The sequence below is a fragment of the Schistocerca serialis genome, chromosome 6, assembly GCF_023864345.2.
Source record: "Schistocerca serialis cubense isolate TAMUIC-IGC-003099 chromosome 6, iqSchSeri2.2, whole genome shotgun sequence".
In the NCBI taxonomy this organism is placed as follows: Eukaryota; Metazoa; Arthropoda; class Insecta; order Orthoptera; family Acrididae; genus Schistocerca; species Schistocerca serialis.
In genome coordinates this window covers 170,469,041-170,494,265 of record NC_064643.1, presented here as the reverse complement: position 1 = coordinate 170,494,265, position 25,225 = coordinate 170,469,041, and the positions used below count along the sequence as shown (strand labels likewise).

Sequence of the window (25,225 nt, the reverse complement as noted above, 5' to 3'; positions counted from 1 at the left end):
GTCCACATACGCAGAGGTGTGTTGGTGCATGTCACAGTATGGTGCAGCGAGTAAGTATGCAGACATTTTCAGACGTGATAATGGTGACGGTGTGTTAAAAATGGCTCAAAGAACACATACTGATGACGTTATGAGGGGTAGAATACTAGGGCGACTAGAGGCTGCCGGCCGCGGTGGTCTCGCGGTTCTAGGCGCGCAGTCCGGAACCGCGCGACTGCTACGGTCGCAGGTTCGAATCCTGCCTCGGGCATGGATGTGTGTGATGTCCTTAGGTTAGTTAGGTTTAAGTAGTTCTAAGTTCTTGGGGACTGATGACCACAGCTGTTAAGTCCCATAGTGCTCAGAGCCATTTTTGACTAGAGGCTGGTCAAACACAGCAGTTGTGCCACAAAGTGGTATCTCAAGATTATGGCAGCGATTCCAGCAGACAGGAAACGTGTCCACGCGCTACAGTACGGGACGTCCAGAGTGTACAACACCACAAGAAGACCGATATCTCACCATCAGTGCCCGCAGACGGCCACGGAGTACTGCAGGTAGCCTTGCTCTGGACCTTACCGCAGCCACTGGAACAGTTGTCTCAAGACACACAGTCTACAGACGACTGAACAGACATGGTTTATTCGCCCGGAGACCTGCAAGGTGCATTCCACTGACCCATGGTCACAGGAGAGCCCATAAAGCCTGGTGTCAAGATCACAGTACATGGTCACTGGAACGGTGGTCCCAGGTTAAGTTCACGGATGAGTCCAGGTATAGTCTGAACAGTGATTCTCGCCGGGTTTTCATCTGGCGTGAACCAGGAACCAAATACCAACCCCTTAATGTCATTGAAAGAGACCTGTATGGAGGTCGTGGTTTGATGGTGTGGGGGTGGGATTATGATTTGTGCATGTACACCCCTGCATGTCTTTGACAGAGGAACTGTGACAGGTCAGGTGTATCGGGACGTCATTTTGCGCCAGTATGTCCACCTTTTCAGGGGTGCAGTGGGTCTCACCTTACTCCAGATGGATGATAGCGCACGGCGCCACCGAGCTGCCATCGTGGAGGAGTACCTTGAAACAGAAGATATCAGGCGAATGGAGTGGCCTGCCTTTCCTCCAGATCTAAGTCCCATCGAGCACATCTGGGATGCTCTCGGTCGACGTATCGCTGCACGTCTTCAAATTCCTAGGACACTTCAGGAGTTCCAACTGGCACTGGTGCAAGAATGGGCGGCTATACTCCAGCAGCTGCTCGACCACCTGATCCAGAGCATGCCAACCCGTTGTGCGGCTTGTGTACGTGTGCATGGTGATCATATCCCATATTGATGTCGGGGTACAAGCGCAGGAAACGGTGGAGTTTTGTAGCATATGTGTTTCGGGACGGTTTTCTCACCTTATCACCAATACCGTGGCCTTACAGATCTGTGTCGTGTGTGTTCCCTATTTGCCTATGCTGTTAGAGCCAGTTTTGTGTAGTGCCACGTTGTGTGGCACCACATTCTGCAATTATCCTTAATCTATGAGCATGAGTGTACTTCTCTTACTAGGGTATAGCAATTGCAGTGGCAGACAAACGTCCAACCCGGCAGTCGCCGCGAGAGCACGATCGAGAGGTGAATACTGTTTACTCGCTGTCTAACTGTTCAAATACAAGTCGCGACCTTCATTGACAACAGGCCGCGTGTAACTACACATATGACGATTCTACACACAACCAAGAGGTCCCACGAATTCAGAGTCCGCGGCAGGGGCTGAAATATTGCTTGGTTTAGAGGCCGCAACCGAATCACTTGGTGTGAACATCACGTCCGATTATCAGTTTGTATCTGACAGGGATACTACGTTACAAAAGAGAGCTTATTTAAGAGGCGGATAGAACTGCGGCAAAGTTTATAACATCCCAGAATTATTCATGAAACGAAAGTTTGAAGAACAGATGAACATAGCTTATTATGTTGTTGTTGTTGTTGTGGTCTTCAGTCCTGAGACTGGTTTGATGCAGCTCTCCATGCTACTCTATCCTGTGCAAGCTTCTTCATCTCCCAGTACCTACTGCAGCCTACATCCTTCTGAATCTGCTTAGTGTATTCATCTCTTGCTCTCCCTCTACGATTTTTACCCTCCACGTTGGCCTCCAGTACTAAATTGGTGATCCCTCGATGCCTCAGAACATGTCCTCCCAACCGATCCCTTCTTCTAGTCAAGTTGAGCCACAAACTCCTCTTCTCCCCAATTCTATTCAATACCTCCTCATTAGTTATGTGATCTACCCATCTAATCTTCAGCATTCTTCTGTAGTACCACATTTCGAAAGCTTCTATTCTCTTCTTGTCTAAACTATTTATCGTCTACTTTTCACTTCCATACATGGCTACACTCCATACAAATACTTTCAGAAACGACTTCCTGACACTTAAATCAATACTCGATGTTAACAAATTTCTCTTCTTCAGAAACGCTTTCCTTGCCATTGCCAGTCTACATTTTATATCGTCTCTACTTCAACCATCATCAGTTATTTTGCTCCCCAAATAGCAAAACTCCTTTACTACTTTAAGTGTCTCATTTCCTAATCTAATTCCCTCAGTATCACCAGACTTAATTCGACTACATTCCATTATCCTCGTTTTGCTTTTGTTGATGTTCATCTTGTACCTTCCTTTCAAGACACTGTCCATTCCGTTCAACTGCTCTTCCAGGTCCTTTGCTGTCTCTGGCAGAACTACAATGTCATCGGCGAACCTCAAAGCTTATTATGTATATACAGGTTATACATATGTCAGCCATGACATGTGGAGCACTTGGGCTCCTAAAATGACAGCTTGTAAGAGAAAAATAAGGTAAGTGCTGGTGGCAACGTTGTAACTGGATGTACGCGGAATTACTGATAAAGTTCCAGTAAGGAATTAGGAAGGAGTGCGCGAGTTTGTATCTAATAAGGAACTTTACACATCCAAAGGATTGATGATTCGAGAGGAGCTTCGACGATTAGATGCACAGAAAGCGTGGTGTCAGGTACGAAGCATGCGCACTTCGCTGAACTATAGGTTCACGTAAATCTGGGAGGAAGGCGATTGCGAGAACTGGCCGCAAGCCTGTTCCCTTACCACTGAGCAAGGGGTAGTGTGGTGCCCAGTGTTGAAAACACATCAGATGCTTCGTCTGTTGCGCCAGCGACCGATTTTGCTGCCAAGTGTGGACAATCGCAGTAAAAGTAATCCATAACATTGTTTCCTATAGTTGCAGCATCAGTTGCTAACGGTAGGTCTGAATTGAAATGTAGGAGACACAAAGGTTTACAATCCAGTCTTCCATACAACGACTATTCCGTAGCTGACGAGCCCTGATCGCTACGAAAGTCTGTAAATGTTACGAAATGGCAAATACACGAACTGGGTTCTGTGCGTCCATGTTTGAACTGAAGTACACCCGCCGCTGGATCTCCGGGGTGGGGATGCTTGCATATCATTGGCAGCGGCGCGAGGGTGCGTGGTGGCTGTAGGGGACGAGGCGGCGTGACTGGCGGAGCACGTCTGTGAAAGTGCGACCGAGCGGATGCCGGCCGATACCGCGGGGACAAGCATAGGTTACTATTTGCAACAGCGAGCTCAGACGTAATTGTGATCCTCCGGGCCGGCCGGGGTGGCCGAGCGGTTCTAGGCGCTACAGTCTGAAACCACGCGACCGCTACGGTCGCAGGTTCGAATCCTGCCTCGGGCATGGATGTGTGTGATGTCCTTACGTTAGTTAGGTTTAAGTAGTTCTAAGTTCTAGGGGACTGATGACCTCAGAAGTTGAGTCCCATAGTGCTCAGAGCCATTTGAACCGCTTTTGATCCTCCGGTTCGGAGCCAAGTGATAGGTCTAAACAAGAGGCTCGGACGATTTCGGGTGCGAATTTCTTGGCTTCACATATCAGTTGGAGCATTGAAAGTCCCTCCTCACAACGCACGCGTACACGACAAAAAGGAAGCGGCTACTCGAGTAGAGTACCGGGGTTTTTGAGTTTAGAGAGTCCATCCTTGGCGCCAATGACGAACTGCCTGCCGAAACCTAAGACAGACAAACTACATTACACTGACATCGATTTGTTGTAGAATAATGGAACATATTTTGTGTTCAGACATAATGACCTCTGAGAAGCTCATCTGCAGAAACCAGCACGGTTTTAGGAAACTGCGGTCATGCGAGACACAGCTGGCCCTCTTTGTGCATGATATACAACAGGCTCTGGATACCGGCTCCCAGGTTGACGCCAAATTTGTCGACTTTCGAAAGGCGTTCGACTCAGTTCCGCACTGTCGCTTGCTACAAAAAGTGCGCGCGAACGGTCTATCCAATGACGTATGCGGTTGGACAGAAAGTTTTCTAACAGACAGGGAGCAGTATGTCGTCCTGAACGGGGTAACTTCAACAGAAACAAGAGTAACTTCAGGTGTGCCCCAGGGCAGCGTAATAGGTCCGCTGCTTTTAACAATTTACATAGACGATCTGGTTGATGGTATTGATAGCGGCCTTGGACTGTTTGCCGACGATGCTGTAGTCCACAGGAAAGTAGTATCACGCGGAAGTTGTGAACAAATCAATGAGGATTTGCAGAAAATAAATGCGTGGTGTAATGACTGGCAGTTATCTCTCAATATTAGTAAGTGTAACCTAATGCGTATAACAAGGCGAAAATCCCCATTAATGTACGAGTATAAAATAAATACCCTTTCTTTGGAAGCGGTAACATCAGTCAAGTATCTGGGTGTGACTATTCGAAATGATCTCAAATGGAATGATCAGATTACACAAGTAACGGGTAAGGCGAACTCTAGATTGCGGTTTATTGGTAGAATCCTGAAGCGATGCAGTCCTTCAACAAAGGAAATAGCTTACAATACGTTACTTCGTCCAGTCTTAGCGTATTGTTCGTCTGTATGGGACCCTTACCAGTTGGGTCTCATTCAAGAGATTGAGAAGGTCCAAAGAAGAGCGGCAAGATTCGTGATTGGTACCTTCAATCATAGGAGTCCATCCTATGTACATTTAATCATAGGAAGTTTGAAGTGGGACACACTTGCAGATAGACGACGCGCTAAACACAAGGGGCTGCTCACTAAATTCCGAAATCCAGTCTTCACCAAGGATGTAGAGCATATATTATTACCACCAAATTTCAAATCGCGTAATTATCATCATTCGAAGATACGGGAAATTAGAGCTCGTACTGAGGCGTTCAGTCGTTTTTCCCTCGCGCGATCCGCGAGTGGAACAGAGGAGGGGAAATATGGCGCGAATTGTGCCCTCCGCCACAAACCGCTTGGTGGCTAGCGGGGTATATATGTAGATGTAGAAGACAACTTTTGTTCTAGCAGATCGGAAAGCTAAGACGTTAATGTGATACTAGTAAACTGGAGGAGCATACATGGTTACGTCCCGGAATTAGTATCGCCAATTTAAGGTAATGTGGTCCAGAGATAGCGTCTTTTACTACTAATCAAAATGCCCTGGGTGCCAAGTTAGATTCCAGTCATTGCTTAAATTTTGAATAAAAATCATGAATTGATGGCCGATGACTTCCGGTATAAGGAGTCACCTTCATTCTGCCAACGGCCTTGTCAAAAAAGGACGAAGGAGCGGACAAAATTTCAGGGCAACCTCTTGCGCTTGGACTGGGAATTTGCCCTAGAAGGCGGAAGAACCAACAATGATCAATGGCATGAGGGTACAGAAGACAATAAAAGCCGCTGCACTAAAGGTACTTAATGTCTGTCTGCAGGATATGTGGCCTGCTACAGGAAAGTTTATTCTGATGATATGTGATCAAAAGCTTTCGGATTAGGTCCTCATTCAGCTTTCCGACAGGGGACTGATAAATAAGAGGTAAACACGAGAGAAAGACTGAATAACCAACGGGAATACAACAATCTGCGACTCGGAGCGTGCAACATCAGAAGCCTGAACGTGATAGGGAAGCTAGAAAATCTGAAAAAGGAAATGTAAAAACTTAATCGAGATAAGTGAGGGTCAGTGAGATGAAATGGAAAAGAAGATACGAATTTCTGGTCAGACAGATATAGGACAATAACAGCAGCAGAAAATGGTATCATGGGAATAGGATTCGAGAGGATTAAGATAGTTGCTCCAAACAGTTCGGTGCACATTCGACAGTAGGCGAACGCTAGCAATAATAGTTCAAGAACGCGTCCTTCGTCACAACCGCAAGATGCATACACAGAGAAAATGTATGAGAACGTTGAGCAATTAACTCAGTATGTAAAGAGAGGCAATAATCCAAAAATAATGAGGGACTGCAACGCTGTAGCAGGGGAACGAACAGAAAACAGAGATACCGGAGGAGAAGGTACAGCTGGAAAACGCCTAAAATTTCGGTAAGTATGCGTAATATACACTGAAAAATCCTCATTAGGTGCAGATGACAAACTGGAGCAAAATATCAGTTATACTGCAAATGACAGATAGCTAAATAAACGTCAATAGGTGATATTAGGAGCCGCGCGGGATTAGCCGAGGGGTCTCAGGCGGTGCAGTCATGGACTGTGCGGCTGGTCCCGGCGGAAGTTCAAGTCCTCCCTCGGGCATGGGTGTGTGTATTTGTCCTTAGGATAATTTAGATTAAGTAGTGTGTAAGCTTAGGGACTGATGACCTTAGCAGTTAAGTCACATAAGATTTCACACACATTTGAACATTTTTTTGTGATATTAGGATATATATTTTTTAATAATGTTACGAACTGCGAAGGACCAAAAGAACTCTTACAAATCAACATAAATATCCCAATAAAAAGTAAACCTAACAAATTAGATCCTCCAAGATTCAAAAAAAGTAGAAAAAACCCGCAAAGGACAAAATAAATAAATGGCACGTTGAGGAGTTAGGTTTTTGTCGAAATGGGGAAATGCTCAAGAGATACAGGCAAGACTTCATTATACACGACTAAAAAGAGATCTGGATAAGGGAACAATTGTCCGAACCTTGGGCCACGGCTGTCATCCACCCACTACACAGGGAGGAGGATAAGGGCAATCCAGGCAATATAGAGGAATCTTGCAGTGAACACATAGTGCGTAGTGATGCGATCACTCTGTTGTAGAGATAATTCAAAAGCCAAGATCGCTTAAATACTGTTTACTGGATAACCGGTTTCAACACACTGAAGGTGCCATCATCGGATCTGTGAAGATATAACATGACAGCGTTGAGGGAGGGCTTACATGAGTTACACTATATACATTACTATTAGCACAGTACCACATACCTGAATGTAGATTAACATTTATAAACCATTTGGATATAACGATACATGAGGTAGACCAGCTAATATAAAATAACTGTAAAACCCAAGTCACAAGATGAAACTATTTGCTACATGACCGCTGCTCGGCTAAAAACCGTCGGCATCACATTGTCCTATTCCGCGCACTTATACCTGCTGTGATTCTAGCGGTTCACAACCGGCGCTGCCCAAGCAGTGCACACACAGTCCCACGGTATAACCACCCATTACTGCTGCAATACAACTTTACTATTACTGGTAATCATATACCCATGCAAAGAACACTTTCGCATACACTTACTGTACATTCTATACATTCTATGCATACTATACATATTATAAAGTACGTCAACCTCTGAAGCAAAAGCATTATCCATGTTAGCGCCATACAAAACTACATATTGTAATTTACCCTTATTCATATATGAAAGTCGGGAATATACACATAGTAAAGCTGTTCATAACACAACTTGATACAATGTGACGAGTGATTAAAACCTGTATGCTGGGCTTTCCCTGACTGGGCACTACGGTCTTCGGTATCGTAAGCGCTAAAGAATTACTAACTTGCTAAAAAAGGATCTCACCATCTGTACACTCATTATCAATCTAGAACGGATCGACTATGAAAACCTGCATAGACACATGAACTTAAGGAATTCCAGGTCAGAAACAAACCGAGGGGTCACGGAAAGAGGGGATAAAACAGGCATGCGCACCGAGACGCACAGCCACTCCATGTGTGCTCCCATCGGCATGGCACTCGTTCAGTCCATTCAGCTCATCGAATGGGGAGTAATGGAAAACCATATGACTACGATACCAAGAAAACTCCCATTGTGGCCGGCCATGCACAAATACATCTGTAGAATATAGAAACGTGACGAAGACACATTTGGCGAGCAAGGGTTATCATGAAGCAAAGATTTACTGACGAGGCTGACCAACTACACGTCAGGCCTCATAACAAACATTTACCTTAACATGGCACTGCACATACAAGATTTTATCCAAGGTGCTGTATGGAAGAATCAAGGAACAACTAAAACAGCCACGGGCGTACCAGGGAGGTTTCAGTCCACGGAGAAGATGTGCAGAGTAGATTATTAGTTTAAAATTGATAATGGCGTATCACAGGAGACTGAGCAAACCTCTCGCTATAACATTTTTAGACTTCGAGGAGGCATGTGACTGTCTCCATAGACCTTCAGTATTAGAAGGTGTGAGGAATCTAGGATTTCATCCAGAACTAATTAAACTAATCTAACTTGCTCTGACCATCACCAAGTCAAAAGTCATGTTTAGAGGAGAAATTTCTGAACCAATGCTCACAAAAACAGGTTTAAGAGAAGGTGACTGCCTATCGCCGTGACTGTTCAACCATCCACTGGAATATATGAGAGAATGGTGCAAGGATAATCTAAAGAACAAAGGAATTGTTGATAATGTTGCACCTCTTGTTACACCTGTTCGTAAAACCACGCAAGAAGTTACATCACTACAAGAAATAGCACAGAAAATCGGCCTTAGAATAATATGTGAAAAAGCAGTGATAGTGCTAACTGATCTACCAGTTGCAAACAAAATTAGAATAGAAGAACACGAAGTCAAAATTGTTGATACATTTAAATAGTTAGGTGAAATCATAACGTACAATTTAAATGGGAAAACAACATGGCAAAGAAGTACACAAAAACCTACAAACCAAATTACATTACGAAAACCACATACAACAATAAAACAAAAAAACCTATCAATAGCTGCAAAATGAAAACATTATAAATTAGTTACCCAAGCAGAAATATGATATGCAGCTGAAATCATCTTCAACAATACTAATACGGCAGAAGTTCACAAAATAAACAATATAGAAAGAAGAATAATTGGAACATGCATAAATAAACAATATCAAGTAAATGGACATTAGAGAAAAGCTTCAAATCAAACAAGATACAAGAAAACAGAACCAGTAATGAGCACAATTAAGAAGAAACGCATCTTCTTCCAGGAAACAGAATTAGTACGAGAATAATAGATAAATTGTGGAGTAGAAAGAGAAACATTAAATGTCTCACACAAGATAAGGAACATACCAAAGAATCCAAATCACAGTAGATGATATAATAAAACAAAAGAGACAACCGAAGTACTACAAGACACACACAAGCCAGACTACAAACGAAGCTCAATGAAAGAACTTTAGGAAGAATGATCTCAGACGAAGAAAGAATGAAAATATCTGAAAGAATGACGAAATATTGGGCAGATAAATGAGCAACACACCCTTTATATTATAAATTATAATAGCCCTTGTATAACCATTACATTATTGAATTGCCTTATTGCATTGCTATTGAACTGAAATGCATTATTGAATGACAACAACTCCTTGCATAAACCTTTTTAAAATTGTCTAGAGTGGTCCAATGAAGGCCACAAAATAATAATAATAATAATGTACTGAACATAAAAACCATAATTCCAAAACTGTATGTATTATCATGCAAAAATTTTACGTATTATTTTACAGAAAATAAAAAGAACCCACTACAAACGTGAGACTTCACCGAAACATGCATGAGTATTAAGTAAAGTTTGTTGTAGAACTTCATTTCCATAATTATATACAGGGTGACAATTATTGAACTGTATGAAATAAAATCGTCAAAACTTCTGGACGGTTTACGTTAGGACGTTCAAATTGCACCCTTGGTCGCGGGGAATTATGGGAATTAGTGTGCACACTTTGATGTGAATATGGTTTGGTTTAGCGACGAAGCACATTTTCATTGGGATGGGTTCGTCAATAAGCAAAATTAGCGCATTTAGGGGACTGAGAATCCGCATTTCGGACGGAAAAGTCTCTTCAGCCTCATCGGGTGACTGTGTGGTGTGTAATGTCCAGTCGCGGAATAATCGGTGCGATATTCCTTGATGGCACGGTGACTTCCGAACGGTATGTGAAGGCTTTCGTAGATGATTTCATCCCCATTATCCAAAGTGACCCAGATTTCGCTCAAATGTGGTTCATGCAAGACGGGGCTCGGCCCCATCGAAGCAGGAGAGTGATGTCCTGAAAGAGCACTTTGGGGACCGCCTTCTGGCTCTGGGGTATCCAGAGGCCGCTGACATGGGCCTCGATTGGCCGCCATATTCTCCGTATCTGAACACATGCCACTCCTCTTTTTAGGGCTATATTAAAGACAAGGTGTACAGCACTAACTCCAAAACCATTGCTGAGCTGAAAACAGCCATTCAGGAGGTGATCGACCGCATCGATTTTCCAACGCTTCAGCGGTCATGCAGAACGTCTGCGCCATATCATCGCCAATGGTGGCAAGGATATCGAACATGTCATAACCTAAATCCAAATGTCTGTAGTCACGTTTACATGTTGAATGAATTGTGTGCACGCCGTAGTTTCTAACTAGTTTACGTTGTTTTTTTTTTTTTTTCATATACGAAGGTCGTTCAATAAGCAATGCTCCCGATTTTCTTTCTCTGAACATATTTATTATTAAGAGTCAGAATTTGGTGGCAATATACATCAACATGTCTTGTCCATGTCCTATTTTTCTACGTAGTCTCCATCACGTTCTGTGGCGGTACGCCAACGCTGTGGAGGAGCATGCTGTTAAAAACTCTTGTCCTGTAGGCATAGCCATGTTTTCACTGCATGAGTGACACCCCCATCACCCTTAAAGTGTGTTCCTCGAAGAGAATGTTTAAGCGGCCCATTGAGATGGAAGTCTGAGGGTGCCAGGTCTGGACTGTAGGGTGTATGAGGCAATGATGTCCAACCCAATTTGGCGATGCGTTCCCAGGTTCTTACACTTGTGTGTGAGCGTGCATTATTGAGTTGGAGCAAGATTTCTGTTGGATTCTTGTCCGATCGAACACGTGCGAAACCGTTCTTGAGTTTATGCAGAGTCTTCACGTATGCCTCTGAATTGGCGGTTGACCTTCTTGACATCACATCCACGAGAATGATGTCATCACAATCCCAGAAGACTGTCACCATGACTTTTCCGGCAGAGCGAGTTGTCTTGAATTTCTTCTTTTGAGGTGAATGAGAATGATGCGACTCCATACACTGCCTTTTTGTTACAAAGTGGTGCAGAAAGCTTTCTTCCGCCGTAACGATCCGTGACGGAAAGGCCTCTCCGTCGGTCTCAAAACGCTCCGACCATTCAGATGAAATGGCCTTTCTTGTGGTCCGCTGTGAGCATTCGTGGAACCCATCGTGAGCACCTCTTTCAACATCTGAGAGTCTCGATAGATGCAAACTCACTTCTGATGCTGACCGACAAATGTAGAGCCAATTGCCGAGTTGTGATGTGCCGGTCTGCACGAATAATGGCATCCGCACGATTCAGCAAGTCTGGAGCAGTGGCTGTGGCAGGACGTCCCGAGCTTAGCTGATCATGGAGCTCTGTTTCTGCATTTCCTGAGGCTCTAACTTTCTATACCCATCACCCGACTGTACTCCTATTGTGGCCGAGCGGTTCTAGACGCTACAGTCTGGACCAGCGCAGGTTCGAATCCTGCCTCGGGCATGGATGTGTGTGATGTCCTTAGGTTAGTTAGGTTTAAGTAGTTCTAAGTTCTAGGGGACTGATGACCTCAGAAGTTAAGTTCCATAGTGCTCAGAGCCATTTGAACCATTTGTACTCCTATTAACTGCAGCATCGGCATGCGCTGCCCACAAACGTTTATGGGTGCTCACCACTTTCTTTTTCTGCAGACACTAATTCAATAACAGTGGTTGTAACGTGAGTCGTATGTAGACGCCATTTTGACATTTTGACGCTGTACTACGGCTCTGCCATCTGCCAGAACGGTTCGAAACTCCACCGCTACACAGAACAAACATCAACTGTGAAGCACCAGCAAAGGCGTTTGTCTATGTATATTAATGGCGTTTTTTTTTAAAAAAAAGTGGGGCATTACTTATTGAACGACCGTTGTAGTTCAATAATTGTGACCCTGTATTTGAAAGCAAGCACGGAGAAAAGTGAACTTCAACCACAACATGAGTTCCCCGTGTTGGTTGATTAACCGACGCCAGTAATAACGTGTTGCAGAATGGCCGAGCCTGTCGTTGCGCTGGTTAGGCGACGCCGGCCGGCGGAAAGAGAATACGCACCCTTGAAGAAGAGCAGGCCCTCCCTGGAGGTGAAGCCGATGATGAGCGGCCGCTGGCGGAAGGCGCCGCTGCGCAGCAGGTCCGCCGGCTCCCTGGTGATCAGCGCCCCAGGGCTGCCAGCCGACTCCAGCACCGGCACGAACGGGAACTGCTCCAGCATGTCCACGTCCTGCACACAGCGCCCTGTGCCACACTCCCTCCACGTCTCTCTACAAAGTCAATACTGGTGACACGCTAAAACTGGCTCAGACTGGCAGTCGAGGCATCATACACTACTGGCCATTAGAAGTGCTACACCATGAAGACGACGTGCTACAGACGCGAAATCTAACCGACTGGAAGAAGATGCTATGATATGCAAATGATCAGCATTTCAGAGCATTCACACAAGGTTGGCGCTGGTGGCGATTCCTACAACGTGCTGACATGAGGAAAGTTTCCAACTGATTTCTCATACACAAACAGCAGTTGACCGGCGTTGCCTAGAGAAACGTAGTTGTGATGCTTCGTGTAAGGAGGATAAATGCGTACCATCACGTTTCCGACTATGACAAAGGTCGGATTGTAGCCTATCGTGATTGCTGTTTATCGTATCGCGACATTGCTGCTCGCGTTGGTCGAGATCCAATGACTGTTAGCAGAATATGGAATCGGTGGGTTCAGGAGGGTAATACGGAACGCCGTGCTGCATCCCAACGGCCCCGTATCACTAGCAGTCGAGATGACAGGCATCTTATGCGCATGGCTGTAACGGATCGTGCAGCCACGTCTCGATCCCTGAGTCAACAGATGGGGACGTTTGCAAGACAACGATCTGCACGAACAGTTCGACGGCGTTTGCAGCAGCACCGACTATCAGCTCGGAGACCATGACTGCTGATACCCTTGACGCTGCATAACAGACAGGAGCGCCTGCGATGGTGTACTCAACGGCGAACCTGGGTGCACGAATGGCAAAACGTCATTTTTTCAGATGAACCCAGGTTCTGTTTACAGCATGATGATGGTCGCATCCGTGTTTGGCGACATCGCGGTGAACGCACATTGGAAGCGTGTATTCGTCATCGCCATACTGGCGTATCACACTGCGTGATGGTATGGGGTGCCATTGGTTACACGTTTCGGTCATCTCTTGTTCGCATTGACGGCACTTTGAACAGTGGACGTTACATTTCAGATGTGTTACGACCCGTGGCTCTACCCTTCATTCGATCCCTCCGAAACCCTTCATTTCAGCAGGGTAATGCACGACCGCATGTTGCAGGTCCTGTACGGGCCTTTCTGGATACAGAAAATGTTCGACTGCTGCCCTGGCCAGCATATTTTCCAGATCTCTCACCAATTGAAAACGTCTGGTCAATGGTGGCCGAGCAACTTGCTCGTCACAATACGCCAGTCACTACTGTTGATGAACTGTGGTATCGTGTTGAAGCTACATGGGCAGCTGTGTCTGTACACGCCATCCACCCTCTGTTTGACTCATTGCCCAGGCGTATCAAGGCCGTTATTACGGCGAGAGGTGGTTGTTCTGGGTACTGATTTCTCAGGATCTATGCACACAAATTGCGTGAAAATGTAATCACATGTCAGATCTAGTATAATATATTTGTGCAATGAATACCCGTTTGTCATCTGCATTTCTTCTTGGAGTAGCAATTTTAATGGCCAGTAGGGTATATCGAGGATGGCACTGTAGGGAATGTGTATCAGCCTGGTAAAAAAGTGATACGTGATGCGGTCGCTGAAGCTCTGGGGGAGAACACAAGATTGGGAAAAGAGAGGCTATATCTGTGAAGGAATGAGGAAACAGAGAAATTGGTGAAGATGAAAACGAGGGCTGTAACAAATGGCTGAGCAATCGGCTTGATGATGACTGTATAATATACAGGGCCAAAACGAAAGAAGCCCAAAGGGTCATCACTAAAGTTAAAATTGAGGCATAGCAGAAAGTGGCAGACGATATACACTGATGGAAAAAAATCAGAGCACCAAGAACGAGTTGTGCAACATAAATGAAAGTTTGTAGACGTGTTTCTACATCTGGAACATGTCTATTTAAATTTCGCACCGATCGCGTAAGAGAGGCGCTAGTAGTGCCAATATGAGGATGCAAATCAGGACTGCTATAAATACGTAACAGCCGTCAGCATAAGTTACCTTTGAGATTGGACGTGGTGAGTTGATGTTGGTCATGAATGCATCTAACGCGACACAGATGGCATTATCTGCACCTCACAGAGCTTGAACGACGTTGTGCAATATGGCTACGAGAAGATGGATGATCCTTCTGCGATACTGCAGAAATGCTTGGCACGAATGTAGCCCCTGTACATGACTGTTGGCAGCGGTGGTCACGAGAATGTACGATCGTGAGAGGACCGGGCAAGTGGCACTACCAAGGGGGAAGACTCTCGTGTTCGGTGTACGCCTCTGGCGCATCAGCAGTTTGAGCAACAGTTTGTACCACAGTGACGCTAACAATTATTACAAGTCGGTTACTTCAAGGACAGCTCCGAGCCAGACCCATGTAGCGTTCATTCCACAGTCTCCAAACCATCACCATTTGCAACTTCAGTGGCGTCAAGCGACAGCTCATTGGAGGGCAGAATTGAGGTCTGTTGTTTTCTGATGAAAGCTGGTTCTGCCTCGGTCCCAGATGATGGCCTGCAATCAATCTGTCTGCCTGGTAGACACACTGGATCTACACCTGGAGTTATGATCTGGGGTGCGATGTTATATAGAGCACTCTCGTGGTTACCTTACGCATCCCGACTGCAAATTTGCATATCACTCTGGTGATTCAACCTGTTGAGCTGCCACTGATGAACAGCATTCCAGGGGGTGTTTTCCAGCAGGATAACTCTCGCCCACATACCGCTGTTGTGACCCACCATGCCCTACAGGGTGTCGACATGTTGCCTCGGCCTGCTCCATCAGCAGATCTGGTTCCAGTCGAGCACATATCGAGCATAATCGGACGAAAGGTCCAACGTCAAGTGTATTGATCGACCAAGCCCAACAGGCATTTAATTCCACCCCACAAACTGACATGCGGCACCTGTACAATAAAGTACATGCATGCTTGCATTCAAGTTTCTGACGGTTACGCTGCTTATTGTACCAGCATTTCACATTTTCAATGGCTTATCTTGCGCTTCCATTAACCTAAGATCTTGCAATGTCAAAATATGTTTCCTAGAAAAAATGTCTCCCCAAAAATTCATTACTGTACATTAATTGTTTTGGGGTGTTGCGATTTTTTCCGTCATTCTAGAAGAAAACTTTGGTGGTGCTAGAGCAATCAGATTGTGGAAAACACTGAAGACGAAAACAAAGATAGTGGTGGGGTTGCTCTAATTAGCATCAAGGGGTGGGTAAAGTATTACCAAGCGCTGCTCACGGAGAAGAGAAAGGCATTTATACGAGGACTGTTAAATTTGATGGAATTAGCCGAAAATCCGCGTGCACGACGTACAAAATAATGTAGCTGCCCCTACCAATGTCGATTTATGCAAGTCGCAATGTATTACTGGTCTTCAAAAACCACGCGCGAGATTTTCATATTATTCCACACTCGCACCGCGAAAACAGTCTTACAGAAAAAATGAACAGAACATTCTTCTACGGAAGTTAATGCAGTTAAATTTTGTACTACGATACGTTTTCGCTAGAGGCCGTAGTTTTCGAGTTATTCAAGAGAAACGTGCAAAAGTGACCTTTAGACACACCTCCGCTCCCACATTCTGCCACGACCGGTCAGGATTCCTAGTACGTCTGCGACAGCACGAAGTATTTCCCATATTCGATCTTTTTTGGTCTTCACTGACTGGCCGTATTATCCCACCGGCTTAGTCAGCCAGTTACGAGTCTTTCATGTAAATTTTAACTAACAATTTTGTGAATTTTAACAGCATAAAAGAAACAATTACGTCACTGTATTCGTCAGACCTTCTGACTACGAAACTACTATCGTCCTCGTAAGGGTTAAGTTCGGATCGAATTGTCAACGTAATTAGTTCTTGCGTGACTTTTACGAAAGTCGTTTTCCTGTCATTAGCTTCACGGGCACGCTGACCATGCTGGCGGCGTAATAGTCCAATCAATCGAGACTACAGAACTTGGAATGTTCGAATAGTTTGTGTAGTCGGAAACTTTTGTATACCGGTAGGAGGGAGTGCCACGAACAACATACTAGAAATCTTGATTGGCGAGATGAGTGTGGGGGTGGAGGTGCGTTTGAAGGCAACTTTTGTATGTTTTTCTTGAACAACTCACAAAATGTGGCGTCCAGTGGAAACGTATGCCAGTACCAAATTTAACTATATTAAATTTCCTACAAAAAGATTCTGTTCATATAGCGAGCGAGAGAATATGAAACTCTCATGCATTATTTTTGAAGGCCTGGTACAACATTATGGATTGCATAAAACGACATCGGTAGGGGCAGCTAAATCACCGTGCGTAACATCGCAAGAAATTTGTAAAACTGTGAAGCATGTGACAAGAGGGAAACAACCGGGTTCGGATGGAATAAACTTAGAATTAATAAAGCCAGGTCCTATAGTTTTGTGTGATATCTCGGTACAATTGTATAACAAGTGTCTGTAAGGGGACAAGGAACGTAAGGAAAGGAAGAGGTCTGTTACTGATTCGTTCTACAAGAACAGGAATGAAGAATACAAATCAGGCTACATTACGTGAAGAACAGAATGGTTATAGGTGAGGATGCTTATGTACTGATGGAATATTCACATTACGGAACCTAACAGAGGAGAGAACTGTCAGAGGGACAGAAACCTATTTAATCTTCGTGGATTTGCAGAGGGCCTGTGATACGGTGCCACAAAACTGTCTGTGGACAATTAGTATGAAGAATACTGGCATGTCAACTATTCTCAACAGAGCAGTTAATAGTTCTATACGGACTGCGTAAGTGACAAAGTAGGAAATTCAGTGGCACCGGAGTTCACTATTATAAAAGGGATACGCCATGGGTGTTTTACAGCACCGGCGCTATTTAAGATCCATGGCAGTCCCTCTGTGGGACGAAATCTTGCACACACTTCTCTTCGCTGATGACCACGTCGCCGGAGCAGGACACCAGGATGATGCTGAGTACATGCTTCGGCAGTTAAAAGAAGAGTTTGAAAGATGGAGCCTCACAATTAGCTTGACAAGAACTGAATATCTGAAGATTGGCGACAATGCCTTAGAGGATTTGGAGATGGAGCCAGTAAAATCAGTGGATTTAAGTCTTAAGTTTCTGAGGGTTATGATATCATGAAACGTAAAAAATGAAGATGTAAGTAATGAAACAGAGCACGACAAGAGGCCCTTACGACAAGGTGATTCTCTGGAATAACAGAATAACACAAAAGGGCTTAACAGGTGATATACTCTTCAGCTGTTGATAACACCTCTACGTACGGAGCAGAAACGCGGGTAATAAACAAATGTCAGAAGGAAGTTTCCTTTGCTAGAGATGGACTTTGGGGGCAAAGTTGCGGTATCTCTAAGCTGGACTGTGTACCAAACATCAGCATAAGACAGTATATGTGAAGAACAGAATGGTTTTAGATCAGGGCGCTTATGTATTGATGGAAAATTTACATTACGGAATTCAACAGAAAAGAGAACTGTCAGAGGGGCAGAGATATATTTAGTCTTCGAGGATTTGCAGAGGCCTATGACATGGTGCCACAAAACAGCCTGTGGTATGCTGATAAATAAAACACCGACATCTTAGAGATGAAACGTCGAAAATTGCATGGATATCCAGAAACGATGGACGACTGCCGATGGCCAAAGAGAGAGAAAGAGTGGTAGTAACCCCAGTGCAAAGGAGGAGCGTGGACAACCTTGGAGGAGCTGTAGGCGACAGGTCCGGGACGCAATGGATGCCACAGGACTGCAAGAAGGAGACTGGCAGGATCGGAGGAACTAGAGTACAGGAAACAAGAAGTGGCGCCAGCGACAGAATATTCGCAAGATGATGATGATAAAACTGTGTGCCTTATTACAGTACCTGAATAATTTAAATGTACACTAGCTGACATTGTGTAAGACGCTGCTCTAGTAAAAGCTTAATTTACAGCTCCCCCCCCCCCCTCCCCGGTTGAATAAAAATATTTTTGGTCTCCAGCCATACTTGCTTTCACTTGTTACTCATTTTCCCCTATGCCAGGCAATTCCAACCAGTTCTTACTACTGCTAGAGACAGAGTTGATCCTCAAATCGCAGCAGAGAATGTTAAGCACGTATCCTGATTTTCGTATCTGCAAAGCCTCCGATGTACGACAACCACAGCACATTCATTATCTGTATCTCTACATACTGGTGGGCAAAACGTACGGAAAAAAGTAACTTTCGCATGACGTGCAACTGACAAATAACACATCTCGATGAAACGTGAACCATACATAGAAGGATTCATTATAATACAGAAGATAACAGACAGGAATGCGTAAAAAAACGAACAGGAATGACACTTTTATACAAAGACAGGAATTATACTGAAGTTTGTGTAATTTATGAAGGTCTCCTGGACATTACAAAAGGTGGGACGTATACTGCGTGTTCACCACTTACGGCAGTATATGCTCTGCAACAAGCTCCCATGCTGGCTATAAGGTCGGTAAGGAGTTCTCTTGATAGGGCGTTCCATTTCTACAAAAGCGCGGTTGATTATTACTGGATGATGATGACTACGTGTTTAAATGGACTAAACTGCTGGGTCAGCAGTCCCTCCATTTCACGAGTGAAACATGTAAAAACGTAAAAAGCGAAAAAATACGGGCTTAGCCGCTCCAAATATATAAGCAAGTTTGAAAAAGGGCGTAACAGTAGTTGTAACACGATAGGTAAAAGAAAGTAGAGATAAGTCACGCAGCATCTTACACGAGAGGGTCTACAGGCAAAACAGAGTGAGAGGGAAAGAAAGTAACCTGCAGTGGCATGGGGCTCCCCGCCGCAGGGGGAAGCACCCCTCCCCACTACAACCACCCGTAACACTGAAAGTGGAGGAGTATTATAGTGAAGTGCAAAATTCTCTCTCCCTCGGGAAATGCAACGCTTTGGTACTGGCCCGAGCACGCATGAAATTGGCCATCAGAGCGCACTCGACAAGAACATGCACTGTCGTCAGTAGCCTACGGCAGCTGCAGTGAGCAGAATCCTCCCAACGCAGAAGGAACTCTTGGGTGAGTCGTGTGTAGTTGATGTGTAGCCGGCGCAACACAATGGCATGATTCCGAGAGCCCTCGTAAGATACGTGCCACACCTTAGTGGACCTTTCAACCGCTCTCAACTTGTTTTGAGTCGTAGTAGCCCGTCTTTCCAGTTCCCAGAGCCTCAAAATGTTGCGTCGAAGCTATAATCGTAAGTCGGTACCCGGCATTCCAAAGTCAAGTTGATCTTCTGTAACTGCGTCTTTAGCTAGACGGTCGGCGAGTTTATTTCCTGGAGTGCCTATGAGTCTCGGTGACCAGATGGACGTCACTGTCTTTCCATAGCTGTAGAGGTCAACCTGTTGGTTCTGGATGTTGGGACGACCAAAAGATTTTTGGGATAGCACAGAGATATCCCTTTTAAACAAATGGTGACGCTACAGAAGGGAAAGTTCGTCATGGCCAGGGATCTGATGTAAAGCAAAGCCTGATATATGGCAACCAACACTGCAGCGTATACAATGCATTTGAAAAAGCGGATTTTGCATGTGGAAAAGCGTAACCAACCCTGTCGTTGACTTTCAATCCGCGCGTGTAGATGCATACCGAATTAGAATAATCGCGGAGGACTGAACGAAACATGTGTCGGAGAAGGGTAGGATCAGTATCCTTCTTGGGTCCACAAAAGAGGTCCATCCATATCACAGGAGAGGGACAGACCAAGGGGGGTGGTTTGTTGAGAGGAAGCTCTAGGAATGCTAATGGAGACTTTTGGAGGTCCTTCAGCAGAGTATCGAGTTGGATCACTGGTGGTCTACCCAGTTTTGGGCGATGCGCAAACAGCCTGAACTGCTGGTTGTGGAACAGAGTTGAGTGACATGGGTGAGCGGTCATCTGACACATTGTGACTGTGTAATTTTCCAGAAACCGCTGCCCTGCACCGGTGGGACACTGGCTTGCACCAGCAGGCTTTCAACAGGGCTTGTACAGAAGGCCCCCATTACCAACTGAACGCCAGTTTGGTGAACGGGATCCAGAAAGCTGGACCTTAGGCAACACATCCATAGTCCAAACGAGATAAAATCAGCGCTTTGTAAAATCTCAGAAGAACTGTGTGGTCCACAACCCACGAGGAGTGATTAAGAAATCGGAGAGCATTCAGCTTCTTCATACAAGTTGCCTTGAGCCGGCAGACATGCAGCAGCCAAGTTAGCTTCTGGTCAAATAAAATACCTGCGAATTGAGAAGATTCAACAGATTCAAGTAACTGGTCACCTAGATGAATTTCTGGGTGCTGGAGTACAGTCCAGAGCCGGCAGAAATGCACAAATCGTGATTTGGTAGGAGAAGATTGGTAGCCATGATTCTGAGCCTAGTCGTGTACTCCCCAGACAGCTCCCTGAAGTTGGCCCTCAACGGTGTACAGCGATGCGGAGGCACAGACCGGGCGAAGATCATCCACCTACAGAGACGGTGGGGTTAACTGCATTTATAATACCATTCATGGCGATAGCGAACAGCGTTACACTCAGAAACAATCTCTGAGGGACTCCAGATCCCTACACATATTTGTTGCTGACAGTCGAACCTATCTGGACCCGCAGAAATTGGAGGGATGGAAAAATGGATAGACTGCCCCAGAGACACCACTCATGCAATATACGTAGGATGTGATGTCGCCAGGTGGTATTGCATGCCGTTTGTAGCTCAAAGAATACAGCAATCGAATGTTGGCGTCGGGTAAAAGCATTGTGCACTGCAGATTGCAGACGAAACTGATGATCTGTGGTGAACCAGAGCGTCCAAAAACTACTTTGGAATCGCGATGTATCCCCTCCAGCTTCAAGGCACCAACAAAGATGGCGGTTGACCATTCATTCGAATAGCTCACACAGCCCACTCGTCAGAGAGATTGTCCAGTAGTTGATTAAAATATGTAGGTCCTTTCCCAGTTTCGGGACTTGAATAATAATACCCTCCCGCCACTGGGAAGGAAATACTCCTTCCCACCAGATACGATTAAAAAGCCAGACGATATGTTTCATGCTGTCGACACGAAGATGTTTGAGCATTTGGTTGCGGATTTTGTCAGCTCCAGGGGCCATATCTCGACACTCTGCAAAAATGCTGTAAAGCTCCCATTCACCAAAATGTTGTATGATAGAGAGTCATGTGCATGGAAGGAGAGCGGGAGGAGCTCAGTAAGGTGTATCCGGGTCAGGATACTTCAGCGAACAGTGCCGCAAAGCATTCGGCAAGTACCGCGGGATCAGTGCAGAAATTACCATTGACAAGGATGCCAGGAACCGCCGTAGGTGGTGGATGGCCGCAATGCGGTAGAGTTTAGTCCACACTTGGGACGATGAGGCGTGGGATCACATAGATAATGCATTTTGCTTCCAACACTCCTGCTCCTTTTCTTTATTCAAAACCGCGTTTTCGCCCGTATCTCTTGAAGCTATCAAATTATCTGTAGAGGGATGGCGCTTGTGCCGTTGGAGCGCCCTGCGGTGTTCCCTGATAGCTGTGGCTACATCTTCAGACTACCATGGCGCCGGTGGGCGTAGGGATGAGCCAGAGGAGTGGGGTAACGTTGCTGCTGCAGCTTGAATAATAGCGTCAGTAGTACCCTGTACCACTTCTGTTGATATCTGTCGTATGACGGGCTGCAAAAGTGGGTGTAAAAGAGAAAGCCTGGCAGTCAGCTTTCCGAAGCGACCAGTTGCCTGTGACTGGGGAGGGAGAGAACGATAGGAAAATGGTCGTGCCACTGAATCAGGGGTAAGATACTCAGGTTGCAAACTGTGAGATCGATAGTTGAGAATGTTCGTGGACGCACTGAAATGTGTTGTAGTTCCAGCGTTAAGTAGGCAGATGTCCAATTCCGAAAGGAGGCGTTTTGTACCCAGACTCTATGAGACACAGTGTCGCCACCCCCCAGAGGATTATGGGCGTTAAAGTCCCCGAAAATGAGGAAGAGGGGAGATAGCTCTTCCACTAACTCTAACAGTTCGTGATAATGGAGAGGTCCGTCTGGGGTAGATAAACATGAATTGCCGTATCTCTCCTCATCACCAGATGTCACCAGATCTTAATATTAATGATCCTCTGTGGTCTACTTTGGAGAGACGGTTGCGTAATCGCTATCCATCATAGTTACCAGAACTTGCCACTGTTTAGCACGATGAATGGTATAAGATTCCTTTGAAAACATTACGGAACCTGTATTTATCCATTCTGAGACAGCTGGAAGCTATTTTGAATGCCAGATGGTTTCCTACGCCGTATTAGGCACGATAATACGTTTTTGGTTTTTCCACATTTCCGTTCAACGCCTGTATAATCCTCACTGCTGTCAAGGCCCCAGACTATTTAACTATCATAAAGATATAATAAAACATATTATATAGGTTCATCCAGTAATTCTCAGGCAGACCCAAACGGCCCAGCGACCTATATCTCTAACGTCGATCAGTTGTAGAATTTTGGAACACGTATTATGTTCGAGTATAATGACTTTTTTCGAGACTAGAAATCTACTCTGTAGGAATCAGCATGGGTTTCGAAAAAGACGATCGTGTGAAACCCAGCTCGCGCTATTCGTCCATGAGACTCTGACGGCCATAGACACGGGTTCTCAGATACGTGCCGTGTTTCTTTAGTTCCGCAATGCGTTCGATACAGTTCCCCACAGTCGTTTAATGAACAAAGTAAGAGCATACGGACTATCAGACTAATTGTGTGATTGGATTGAAGATTTCCTAGGTAACAGAACGCAGCATGTCATTCTCAATGGAGAGAGATCTTTAGAAGTAAGAGTGATTTCAGGTGTGCCGCAGGGGAGTGTCGTAGGACTGTTGCTATTCACAATATACATAAATGAACTTGTGGATTACATCGGAAGTTCACTGAGGCTTTTTGCTGATGACGCTGTGGTATATCGAGAGGTTGTAACAATGGAAAATTGTACTGAAATGCAGGATCATTTAGGAATCGTGAAAGCGTTACGGAGATGATAGATAAACTGCAGTGGAAGACCCTGCAGGAGAGGCGCTCACTAGCTCGGTACGGGCTTTTGTTGAAGTTTCGAGAAGATACCTTCACCGAGGAGTCAAGCAGTATATTGCTCCCTCCTACGTATATCTCGTGAAGACACCATGAGGATAAAATCTGAGAGATTAGAGCCCAGAGGCATACCGACAATCCTTCTTTCCACGAACAATACGAGACTGGAACAGAAGGGAGAACCGGTAGTGGTACTCAAGGTAACCTCCGCCACAAGCCGTCAGTGGCTTGCGGAATATGGATGTAGATGTAGATGTAGATGTAGAGTGCACGGCAAGGGAAGGTGCAGCCAGCGATAAACAGCACGAACGGGTAAACACCAGCAGTGAAGCCCTACGCCTCGTAGGGCGAGTAGGAATATTCCACCGCGGATCCTTACACGAGAGAGGAAACCGATGTAAGTTCAGAATGTTCTGGAAGACGGTAAAAGAAGCTAGGGGAAAGCGGGTGCAAGGTACTGTGTCCGAGCTGCACAGCCCTTCAGGAGCAGCGAAAGGCAGAGTCGGCACAGAAGTTGAAGAAAGCACAAGTGGGTGCAACACCGAGCTGCTTCGACAGGGTAGCAGCCGCTACGAATGGGACGATAAAGACTCCGGCCACGAGAAGACGGTGGTACTCGGGTGGACGCAATTGCAACTGTTAGATAGTTAGCAACTTTACCTTTTCATCTGAATAGTATTGAACAGAGACAGCCTGTCTCTGTCTCATGTAGTTATCTTACAGAGTTTCACTTGTCAGTAGGAACAAGTCACTGTCCAGTACTCGTCTCCCAGTCAGTGCGAATCACGCCAAGGAGCCAGTGATTGAATAGTCAGGCCGAGGGCCAGTGATTCAGCAGTTACCAGAGTAAGTTGTAGCAAATAGTCTCTGTCGGCAGTGATAAACTACGAGAATCACCCTGACAAGGGAACCTCCCCATCGCACCCCCCTCAGATATAGTTATAAGTTGGCTTAGTGGATAGGCCTTGAAAAACTGAACACAGATCAATCGAGAAAACATGAAGAAGTTGTGTGGAACTATGAAAAAAATAAGCAAACTATACAAACTGAGTAGTCCATGCGCAAGATAAGCAACATCAAGGATAGCGTGAGCTCAGGAGCGCCGTGGTCCCGTGGTTAGCGTGAGCAGCTGCAGAACGAGAGGTCCTTGGTTCAAGTCTTCCCTCGAGTGAAAAGTTTACTTTCTTTACTTTCGCAAAGTTATAATCTGTCCGTTCGTTCATTGACGCCTCTGTTCACCGTAATAAGCTTAGTGTCTGTGTTTTGCCACCGCACCGCATAATCGTGCGATTAGTAGACGAAAGGACGTGCCTCTCCAATGGGAACCGAAAACATTTGATCCCAAGGTCATAAGTCAACTTATTCCTCCACAGGAAAACACGTCTGATATATTCTATACGACACATGTGACGCACATGCCGTCACCAGAAAGGAATATGTTGTCGACCCACCTAACTTGTACACTTGGCGAATGGGTAAAAAGATTGTTCTACCTTGCCCGATTTAGGTTTTCTTGTGGATGTGATAATCACTCCCGAAAATGTGATGAAAACATAAGAGTTTGTCACATAAACTA

At 45.3% G+C, this 25,225-nt stretch overlaps 1 protein-coding gene across 1 annotated transcript in view; it reads right to left on the bottom strand.

Moving 5' to 3' along the window:
* The window catches only part of LOC126484718 (juvenile hormone esterase-like), a 362,359-nt gene that overhangs the window by 81,250 nt on the left and 255,884 nt on the right, over positions 1 to 25,225 (bottom strand). Inside the window, exon 6 of the mRNA XM_050108314.1 lies at positions 12,419 to 12,587. Coding sequence (XP_049964271.1) covers positions 12,419 to 12,587 — 169 coding nt within the window. The remainder of the gene's footprint in view (positions 1 to 12,418; positions 12,588 to 25,225) is intronic.